This window comes from Cebus imitator, unplaced genomic scaffold, assembly GCF_001604975.1.
Source record: "Cebus imitator isolate Cc_AM_T3 unplaced genomic scaffold, Cebus_imitator-1.0 Scaffold306, whole genome shotgun sequence".
Classification (NCBI taxonomy): Eukaryota; Metazoa; Chordata; class Mammalia; order Primates; family Cebidae; genus Cebus; species Cebus imitator.
In genome coordinates, this window is record NW_016107621.1 from 1740101 (window position 1) to 1751108 (window position 11008).

An 11008-nucleotide genomic window follows, 5' to 3' on the forward strand; every position below is an offset into this window, starting at 1 on the left:
ATCCCGTCTCTATCAAAAAATGAGAAATATTAGCCGTTTTTGGTGGTGTGCACCTGTAGTCCCAGCTACTCGGGAGGCTGAGGTAGGAGGAGGATCCCTTGAGCCAGGGAGGTCGAGGCTGCAGTGAGCTGTTATTACATCATTTTTACAAAGAGGCAATAAAGGCCCAACACTGGCAATAAAGACCCTAGCACATGCTCACCTCCATCAGGAGGTGACAGAGGCTCAGCAGATGCTCACACACTATTAGCTGCTTGGCTGATGCCCCTCTCTCCTCTTCCCCACAGAGGCCAGACCCTGAGCTCTTCGACCCCAGCAGCTGTCCTGGAGAATGGCTGAGTGAGCCAGACTGGACCCTGGAGGGCATCAGGGGCCCCAGGGCTCAGGGGCTCCCACCCCGCCACTCCTACCAGCACGGTGCGCACCGGGCCACCAGCTTTCTCCAGCATGTCAGCGGGCACCACTGATGGTGATTCCACCCCTGCCCGTCACTGGGGGCTGCACTAGCTGGGCTGGCATCCCCTCCCAACCTGAACTGCTCCTCAGAGCCATCTCCTGAACCATAAATTATTCTTACAGAAAGATAGTTATCCAGAAATTCCCATTCCCCTGCCTGCAGTGCGTGCCTGCATACCTCTCCTGAATGCAGCAGGGCTTTGAAGTCTGGCCTGTGCCCCTTGGCTAGAGGGACAGCAGGAAGGGGGCTGCACCCCACTGGCCCTGCACCCATCCTCGGCCCTGTTGCCTCTGTCTATTTCAATACAGAAGTGTTCAACAGTCCTGCTTCAAGCCTGCTCTCACTGCCTGGGGCTTGAACTGGCTCTGGAGGGATGGGGGCTCCAGAGTGGTACCCAGGGACTTGCACTGCAATGCTGGGCCCACTTGACCACTGGCTCAGGCTGGAGCCTAGGCTGCTGTCACACCAGGAGGGAAACGCTGTGCTTGGTTGACTAACCCATGCCCTAAATATGCTATGTGCTTGGCATGCTGGGAATCTACCCTCAGAACATGCTGTGTGCTCAGCATGTGTTCATAAGCTGGCCAGGTGCTGGGGTCTCCTTGTCTGTTGACCTGTCCCTCCTACGTGTTTATGGGGTTGGCATGCACTCATCTACATTTGGGGCATGCTCAGTGTCAATCCACTTGGCAGGCTGAAATTCACACGAGGTGCATGCTCCCATGTTCAGCCATGCTAGGTCCGCCATGGTGGGATGTGGCAATGGTTTGGTCCCTCCCAGTCAATCTGGGAACATGCTTCTGTTCAGCACATGCTGCCCCATGCTGGCTACATGAGTGTTAAGTCCATGCCAGGCCACAGGGTGGCCTGCTGCGCGTTCAGCACAGATCAGCCCGCGCGTACTGCATGCTAAGGGCTCAGCACATGCCAGTGACAGGCTGAGGGCTCAGCACACAAGGATGTCCCCACCAGAGGCCCATGCCAGCTGTCCTCTACCCCTACACCCCATCTCACACCACTCAGTTGGGCACTGGCTGTACAGACAAATTATTTACTTCTTATTATAACCTTGGGCCCTTTTTTGCCCTGGAAAGTGGGGATAGGCCAGGGGGGCCGGGCCCAGCATGCACCACCACTTCTTTGGGGGCTGATCCCTCCCCCAGCTCTGCTGGGTCCCAGGGCCACAGCGTCAGGCCGGTGGGGGCAGAGGTAGAGGTGGGAGAGCAGGGGAGAGAGCCTGAGGAGCCACAATGGGGCAGACAGAAGCGGGGGCACGGGGACAGGGACCATGACCCAGAGCATCTGGGTCCGTGGGGGCCCAGCAGGCCTCGGCCTGTCCGCTGGACCAGGCCTCAGAGCAGGCGGCAGGCGTTGCCCACGCTGTCAGCTGAGGTGTCAAGGTCATGGCTGTAAGGGGAGTCCCAGTCCCTCAGGAAAACGGCCTCCAGCTGGCTCCGCAGGCCACCCCTCCCGTTCTGCGTCACCAGCAGCGAGGTACCCGCCGTCTCTGTGAAGTAGTTGCCCGACCAGTTGGAGGTTCCTAGAGAGGAGTGGGTGGGGTGAGGGGCGCCGTGAGGGGCCGGGCCTGGTGTCTGAAGCCCCCACTTCTTCGGCGCCTCGTGGTGCTCAGGACACACTCACCAATGTAGGTGGCGCGTTCGGTCACCATGTACTTGTTGTGGTTGACGCGGGCATATGGGATTCGGGCCTGGGCCTCATCCGCGGGGACCACAAAGAGTTTCTGAGGGGGAAGGGTGGATGGGAAGGAGAGTAAGAGGCAAGGGAAGTCGGAGGAGCCCCAGGATCAGGGAGGCAGATCTGCCTGCAGACCGGCTACTGTTTGTTCCTGGGGGCTTGTCTCAGGGACCCCCGTTTCCAGAACATCTTCCTTGGCCCTTCCCACCAGGGCAGGGGCTTCCTCTGGGCATCCCCACGCTGGCCCCTACCCCTCTGCCTGGGCCTCCCATCTCAGCCCTGACCCTTCTACCTGCTCGCTCTCCCAGTCCTGGTCCCAACCCTTCTCCCTGTGCCCCCCCAATCCTGGCCCCAACCCCTTTGCCTGAGCTTCCTCCATCCCAGCCCTGACCCCTCTGCCTGTGCCCCGTACCCCGGTCCTAACCCCTCTCTCCCTGCCCCTGCATCCCAGCCACAACCCCTGTGTCTCCTCCTCCCAGCATGACCCATGGTTTCCCCACTGTGACAGGGCTCACTCTGGACCATCCTTGGCGAGTGACAGACAACCTCCATGAGGGCTGTGTCCCCAGGACTGCCCCACACAGGGGCCGAGGGGTGGCCTGGGGCAGTGCTTACCACCTGGATGTCAGAGTGGGTATGGTTGTCACGCAGGGCAGCCAGGGAGAGCAGGAAGGCCCGTATGGATGGGTCCGAGTGTCCCCAGCAGCTGACGAGCAGGCGCACCTTGACACCACGCTCATAGGAGGCCCGTCGCAGCCCGTCGTCAATGGCAGGCCAGAACCTGGGAACAGTGTGTGGGAGGTGAAGGCAGGATGCAGAGGGTGGCTGCGTCCACAGGCTTTGGGGAACCAAGCCTGGGCCCTCCTTTAGCTACTGGGAGGACTTCTTCATCTCTGGCTCCCAGACCCCGTTCCTGCCTCCAGAAATCCCACATCCCTACTTCCTCTTCCTGGCTCTGGCTCCCATTCCCGCTCCCCAAAACCCAGTCTTGTCATCCTCTTTTCTTTTTGAGATAGGTTCTTGCTCTGTCACCCAGGCTGGAGGGAGCAGTGGCACGATCATAGCTCAGTGCAGCCTCCAACTCCTGGGCTCAAGTGCTTCATCCTCCTGCCTCAGTCTCCTGCGTAGCTGGGACTGCAGGCGGGTGCCACTGCACTGGGGTAATCTTTAAATTTTTCTGTAGAGATGGGGTCTCACTATGTTGCCCAGGCTGGTCTCAAACTCCTAGTGATCCTCCTGCCTCAGCCTCTCAAAGTGTTGGGATTACAGGTGTGAGCCAGCACGCCTGGACCTATCATCTTACCTACTGCCCCTAGAATACCTTCTCTGAGCCCCACAAACCCCATCATCCACCTGGATGTTACAGTGGGTATGGTTATCTTTTTTTTTTTTTTCTTAGGCAGAGTTTCACTGTTTTTGCCCAGGGTGGAGTGCAATGGCACAATCTTGGCTCACCACAACCTCCATTTCCCGGGTTCCAGTGATTCTCCTGCCTCAGCCTCGCCAGTAGCTAGGATTACAGGCACCATCAAGCTGGGCTAATTTTGTATTTTTAGTAGAGACAGGTTTCTCCATGTTGGTCAAGTTGGTCTCGAACTCCTGACCTCAGGTGATCTGCCTGCCTTGGCCTCCCAAAGTGCTGGGATTACAGGCATGAGCCACCTCGCCTGGCCTGGTTGTTATCCTTATCCCAGGATCACAAATACCCAAGCTTGCTACCCTAAACCCAAATACTTTAGCCCCCATCCCCCAAGCCCCTCACTCTGTTTCCAGCCTCTTACCTCTCCAAATACCACATCCTGCACCCCTGCCTCAGGCTTCCAGTCCCCAATCCTTGTCCCATCCCCAATATTCTTATCTTTCTCTTTTTTGTTGTTTTTTTTGAGACAGAGTCTCGCTCTGTCACCCAGGCTGGAGGGCAGTGGCACGACCTCAACTCACTGCAACCTCCGCCTCCCAGGTTCAAGCAATTCTCCTGCCTCAGCCTCCCAAGTAGCTGGGATTAAAGGCAGGTGCCATCACACCTGGCTAATTTTTACATTTTTAGGAGAGACGGGATTTCACCATGCTAGCCAGGCTGGTCTTGAACTCCTGACCTCAAGTGATCTCCCCACCTCGGCCCCCCAAAGCGCTGGGATTACAGGCGTGAGCCACTGTGCCTGGTCCTCTCATCCTTTTCTCTGTTCCCTCAAACCTTGTCCTGAAACCTCATCCCTGTCTCCTCTGTAATCCCTCTGTCTCCTGTCTCTAGTGCCCAGATACCTTCTTTTCATCACCTCCTGGTGACTGTCTCTCCCTGCGGCTTCTCTTCCATCTGGCCCCTTGCTTGGAGCTCCACCAGCTTTCTGGTCCCCATGACTCCCTCTCCCGTCTCCTGTCTACCTGCTGTGGCTCCCTATCTCCACGCCCGGCAGTACCTGCGAGGGTGGGAGAACTCCAGAGTGGGCAAGTAGTTCATGACTGCGATGTAGATGAAACTCCGGGCACTGTCCACCACGTTGAGTAGAGCCTTCAGGTCTGGAGTGCGGCCACTTGGACACAGGGGTGGGGGCGCACTCTGAGGGTGAGGGGACAGTCAAGACACATGCCCTGCCAGGGGCATCGTCACAGTAGACGTCTCATATGGACAGCTCACCACAAGCCAGGTCCTGTGGATCTCACAGAATCCTCAGCTTTCATGAAGAGGAGGGTCAATCACTACGTCCATTTCACAGGTGAGGGAACTGAGGCTGAGAGGGTAGGTGACTTACTTAAGGTCACACAGCAGATAAATGGAGCCGGGATTCGAACCCAGGCTGTCTGGTTCCAGAATTTATGCTCTAACCCAGTGCTTCTCAACGTAAGGTCCCTGATCCAGCGGCAACGGCATCACCTGGGAACTTGTTAGAAATGCAAATTCTTGTGCCTCACTGCTCATGGCCTACTGCATCAGTGCTGGGGTGGGGCCCAGGAATCTGGGTTTTAACAAGCCCTTCAGGTGATTCTGAGGCATGCTCAGGCTTGAGGACTTCTGCTTGAGTCACTTCTTTTTCTTTAATTACCCCCACTCCCTCCCCCCCCATTTTTTTGGGGACAGAGTCTTGCTCTGCTGCCCAGGCTGGAGTGCAGTGGCACAGTCGTGGCTCATTGCAACCTCCGCCTCCCGGGTTCAAGCAATTATCCTGTCTCAGCCTCCTGAGTAGCTGGGACTACAGGTGTCCACCACCATGCCCAGCTCATTTTTGCATTTTTAGTAGAGACAGAATTTCACCATATCGGTCAGGCTGGTCTCAAACTTCTAACCTTAGCTGATCACCCACCTCGGCCTCCCAAAGTGCTAGGATTATAGGCATGAGCCATAAAGCCCAGCCTCGTCATTTTCTTCCCTGATTTGCTCACAGCCCACCCTGACTGTGAAGCCCTTGTGTGCCCGGTGCCACACTAGGCCCTCTTCCCAGCTCCACCGCCCCCCTTTTTTTTGAGGCAGAATCTCACTGTCACCCAGGCTGGAATTCAATGGTGCAATCTCAGCTCCCTGCAACCTCCACCTCCTGGGTTCAAGTGATTCTCCTGCCTCAGCCTCCCAAGTAGCTGGGATTACAGGTGCCTGCCATCATGCCTTGCTAATTTTTGGTAGAGACGGGGTTTCACCACGTTTGCCAGGCTGGTCTCCAACCCCTGAACTCAAGCGGTCAGCCTGCCAGGCCTCCCAAAGTGCTAGGATTACAGGGGTAAGCCACAGTGCCTGGCGCCCCAGCTCCCTTAATGCTCAACAGACAAGGAAACGGAGGCTCTAAAAGGGGAAGTGGTAATGAGGAGAGCCTTGGTTCCCTGTGGGAGGCCCCCTAGTGAACGACTCCAGTGAGGCGTGCCTCCTTGCGTCCACGCTTTAGTGTCGTGCCTTCCACGGTGACTCTGGGCTTGGACAGGTGACTTGCTCAGGAGGACCTAGGGAGACCTGGGTTGCCTGCCTCAACTAGTGAAAATATCAAGAGCTAATTGTCCAGAGTGATTAGTATCTACCATGGGCAAGAGCCAGTGTGGTCCAATAGAGCCTGTCATAGTGATGGAAATGTCCAATGTGGCGGCCACTTGCTACAGTGGTGCTACAGGTGCCACTGAGCGTATGAAATGTGGCTACTCCAGGAGGAACTGAATTTTGTCTTTGTTTTAGAAACAGGGCAACAGCCTGTTGCCCAGGCTGGAGTCCAATGGTACAATCAGCTCACTGCAGCTCCAAACTCCTGGGCTCAAGTGATCCTCCTGCCTTGGCATCCCCAGGGACTACAGGTGCATGCAACCACACACGGCTAATTTTTATTAATATTATTTTTTTGTAAAAATGGTGTCTCCCTAGTTCTTGGGTATCCTGTCTAGAACAATAAATAATAAAACCAAAAAGAAAAAAGAAATGGTGTTTCCCTACGTTGCCCAGGCTGGTCTTGAACTCCTGGCCTCAAGTATTCCTCCCATCTTGTCCTCCCAAAGTGCTGGGATTACAGGCATGAACAACCATGCCTGGCTTGAAAAAAATTCTTTTTGAGACAGACTGTCACCCAGGCTACAGTGCAGTGGTATGATCATGGCTCACTGTGCCTTGATTTCCTGGGCTCAAGTGATCCCCCTACCTCAGCCTCCCAAGTAGCTAGGACTACACACATGCACCACCCCACCGAGCTATTTTTTTTTTTTTTTTGTAAAGACAGAGTCTTGCTATGTTGTCTAGGCTGGTCTCAAACTCCTGGCCTCAAGTGATCCTCTTACCTCAGCCTCCCAAAGTGTTGGGATTACAGGCATAAACCACTTTACCTGGCCTGAATTGTTAACTGCATTTAATTAACTTAAATTGAAAGAGCCACCTGTGGCTAATTCAAGTGATTCTCTGCCTCAGCCTCCCGAGTAGCTGGGATTACAGGCACCCACCACCATGCCTGGCTAATTTTTTTGTATTTTGAGCAGAGATGGGGTTTCACCTTCTTGGCCAGGCTGGTCTTGAACTCCTGACCTCGTGATCCACCTGCCTCAGCCTCCCAAAGTGCTGGGATTACAGGCGTGAGCCACCGTGCCTGGCCCGTTTTCTAACTGAAATAGAGGCCCAAGGATGTTGGGAACTAGGCCAGACCCCTGACCAAGCAGAATAAGCTGGGGTGAGGACTAGTGGTCAGGATATGCCCTCCCTATCACCAGCAGACAGTGACAGATGGAGGCTGTGAGTGATGGCATGGGGCTGGGACACAGCAGGCCCCGCTTGCCCCAGACTCACCGCCAGGTAGGCCAGAGCAGGGGTTCCATTGAGGCAGATCTCCATTGGTGTCTCTTGGTTGTAGCGGGTGTCATAGGGCCGGGGCCAAGTTGATGGGATGGAGCTGCCTGCCTGGCCCAGGAACCAGTAGGCCTCAAAGATCTTGGTCAGGTCACGGGCCAGGCAGCTGCAGTTGTACATGACCACGCCCAGCTCCTTGACCTGTGGGAGGCAGTGCTGAGCTCAGGGATAGCGGCCTGGTGCTCACAGAGGATAGGGACACTCCCCAGCCTTGTCTCTGTCTATCCCTCTGTCCCTCAGTGCCCCCTCCACCCCAGCTCCAATAGCTAAAACCCTAGAATGATTATCAACTTAAGTTTTGATGAAAATCAGTTATCGAATCAGTTCAGAGTTTCCTGAACCTCTGCAATCTGCTTCTACCCTCCATGGAGCTAGCTCCTACTCGTTCTTAGGTCTAGGCTGACATGCTTCCTCCTTCAGGAAGCCTCCCATGACTACCCAGCCTGTGCCAGGCATTCCTCTGGGCTCTCAATAGTCCCTTGGGATTCCCTTCTCATTCTCTGTGGTGACAAACTGGTCTTCCCATTGGTTGGGAGGACAGGCACCAGGGATGTCTCAGTCACAGCTGTATCTGTAGCATCTCCCTACGTAATTGCTGAGATTAAGGGTTAGGGGAAATACTTGTTGAGGAAATGAATTTGTGAGTTAATGTCCTGTCTTATCTTCACCTGATTGCCCGAGCTGTTTTCTCTTCCCTATTTTGGGCTAATTCCTCCCTATCCTTCAGGGATCAGATTAGTTAGACCTCCTTTGGGAAACCCTCCCATACCCCAGGCTGGGGTCCCTGAGCTTCCACGGCCCTCAGTTCCCTCCATCCTGGCCCTGACCCTCTGTCTATGTCTCCCCAACCCCAGCCCTTACCCCTCTGGGCTGTCACTGTCAGGTGACAGGCCAGTCTGCACTGGACTGGGAGTTCCATGAGGTCCATCTGCTACTACCATGTTGCCAACATTACCTGGGATGGGGCTGGACTTAGAGCAGGCACACAGAGATGTACAATGAAGGTCAAATGGGTATGCAGGTCCTTAATGCCCCGTAGAGGGGCTGGTAGCTGCAATCGTGAATCAGAGGGAGCTCCAGGCTTCCAGGAGTAGGGGGAGGGCAGCAGAGGGCTCCATCTGGGGATTATTCTTTTCTTTTGAGATGGTGTTTCACTCTGTCGCCCAGGCTGGAGTGCAATGGCACAATCTCGGCTCACTGCAACCTCTGCCTCCTGGGTTCAAGTGATTCTCTTGCCTCAGCCTCCCCAGTAGCTGGGATTAGTGGCGCCTGCCACTATGTCTGGCTAATTTTTAAATTTTTAGTAGAGATGGGGTTTCACCATGTTGGTCAGGCTGGTCTCAAACTCCCGACCTCAGGTGGTCCACTCACCTTGGCCTCCCAAAGTGCTGGGATTACAGGCATGAGCCACCGAGCCTGGCCTATTCTTTTTCATTTTAACAGGGTCTCACTCTGTTGCTCAGGCTGGAGTGCAGTGGCACAAATACAACCCACTGTAGCCTCGAACTCCTGGACTTAAGTGATCCTCCCGCTTCAACCTCCCAAGTAGCTGGGACCACAGGCATGTGCCACCACACCTGGCAATTTTTTTTTTTTTTTGGAAGAGATGTTGCCCAGACTGGTCTCCAACTCCTGGGCTCAAGTGATCCTCCCACCATGGGCTCCCAAAGTGTTGGGACTACAGGTGTGAGCCACCATGCCCAGCTTGGATTAGGGAGGCCTGGAAGGAAGCAGGGAGGAAGTCATTGCAGAGGATGGGTGGAGAGGACTCTGGATTGAGTAAGGGGTGCAGTTGGAGGCTGGGTGCCCTGTGGGGCAGTGAGTGACCTGGAAGGAAGGTAGACAGGGTGTAGGCAGACCTGGGTCAGTGAGCGCCAGTCCATGTTGGCACTGCCCAGGTAGAAGTGCGTCTGGTCCACCACCCAGAACTTGGTATGCAGGACGCCATGGGTCAGCTTCTGCATGTCTACCATGCGAACCTGGGCACCTGTGACCAGCAGGGGCAGTGATCAGGGGCCAGGCTGGGTAACCTCAGGCCCACCCCAACCCCAGTTGGGCCCCAGCTCACCGCTCTGCAGAAGGGCCTGCAGGTCCGCCTGAGGCTGGGGCCCGTTGGGCTTGCTCACAGCGATGCGGACATTCACGCCCTTTGGTGCCAGGGTCTGCAGCTGCTGGAGGACCTCTTCACCCTGTGGGGAGGGGAGGGGAGGGTAGAGCTTCTGAGGGGCTGGACCAACCAGCTGTCCAACCCCACAAGGCAATGCCCAGTGGGGTTATTTTAAGACATGATTAGGCATCAACAGGCTTTCCATTAGCCTGCATAAAGACTTTACAGATTAAAATATTAAGACTTCGTTATCTGTTTAAAACATCTTTATCTGCTTTAATAATTAGTCGCCTGTGATCCCCCTCCAAGGCCTCCAGATCCCTCTTGCCCCTCAGGGACCTTCTCAAAATTCAGCATCAAGGCAGGCCCTCCAGGCCTCTCCCAGGATGTTGTAGGCAAGGCTCAGGCACGGGGGTCCCAGAAGGCATGGGGTGAAGCACAATGATGCCAACAATAGCACCAGTCAAGGATGCCCATCCTAGGCCCCTTCTCAGCGAACTCACTGAATTCTCACAACCCGGTGAGGCCAGTCTAATTATACCCCCACCTCCACCCTGGAGAACTCAGTAGTGGAGTGGGATTTTGTTTGTTTGTGGAGACAGAGTCTTGCTATGTTGCCCAGGCTGATCTTAAGTTCCTGGGCTCAAGCAGTCCTCCTGCCTCAGTCTCCCAAGTAGCTGGTACTACAGGAGTGCACCACCACACCCATCTCTGGTGCAGGATTTGCAGATCATCTGCCTCCTACATGTGTTTTAAACCACTTCAGAGGGAGCCAGCAGGGAGTGGGAGCTCACACGGTTTAACTTAAAAAAATTGCTTTTTTAGAGACAGGGCCTCACTATGTTGCCCAGGCTAGAGTGCAGTGGCACCATCATGGCTCACTGTAGCCTCCAACTCCTAGGCTCAAGCCATTCTCTTGCTTCATCCTCCCAAGTAGCCGGGACCACAGGTGTGTGCCACTATGCCTGGCTTTGGTTTTTAACTTTTGTAATTATTATTACTTTTTCTTTTTTTTTTTTTGAGATAGACTTTTGCTATGTTGCCCGGGCTGGAGGATAGTGGCATGATCACGGCTCACTGCAGCCTCCAATTCCTGAGCTCAAGCCATCCTCCTCCTTCCATCTTCTGAGTATCTGAGATTGCAGGCATGCACAACACCCTGCTAATTTTTTTTGATTTTTAGCAGAGGTGGAGTCTCACTATGTGGCTCAGGCTAGTCTCGAACTCTTGGGCTAAAGCAATCATCCTGTCTAGGCCTCCCAAAGTGGTGGGATTACATGTGTAAGTCACCATGCCTGGCCAAAATTATTTTTTTTCAGGCAGCTCTTAAGGAGCCTTGTAATTTCAGTAAGTTTTAAGACAACTTCTCACAAAAAGAGGCAGTAGGGAGAAGAAAACGGAACAAATTCGTGGTTTTTCCTTTTTTTCTGTTTTTTGTTTTTTTTTT

General features: G+C 54.6%; 2 protein-coding genes across 12 annotated transcripts in view; one reads left to right on the top strand and one right to left on the bottom strand.

The window, feature by feature from the left end:
• HIPK4 (homeodomain interacting protein kinase 4) overlaps positions 1–774 on the top strand; it is an 11184-nt gene extending 10410 nt beyond the window's left edge. Inside the window, exon 4 of the mRNA XM_017503212.2 lies at positions 288–774. Within this exon, the coding sequence (XP_017358701.1) occupies positions 288–467 (180 nt within the window). The 3' untranslated portion in view covers positions 468–774. The remainder of the gene's footprint in view (positions 1–287) is intronic.
• Positions 775–1492: 718 nt separating this feature from the next.
• The window catches only part of PLD3 (phospholipase D family member 3), a 35912-nt gene continuing 26396 nt past the window's right edge, over positions 1493–11008 (bottom strand). For all 11 annotated transcript variants that reach the window (XM_017503215.2, XM_037729470.1, XM_037729471.1 and 8 more), the window contains 7 exons: positions 9523–9643; positions 9314–9441; positions 7395–7595; positions 4570–4709; positions 2768–2933; positions 2099–2198; positions 1493–1997 (listed from right to left, as the gene is read on the bottom strand). In XM_017503215.2, the coding sequence (XP_017358704.1) occupies positions 1810–1997; positions 2099–2198; positions 2768–2933; positions 4570–4709; positions 7395–7595; positions 9314–9441; positions 9523–9643 (1044 nt within the window). In that variant the 3' untranslated portion in view covers positions 1493–1809. The remainder of the gene's footprint in view (positions 1998–2098; positions 2199–2767; positions 2934–4569; positions 4710–7394; positions 7596–9313; positions 9442–9522; positions 9644–11008) is intronic.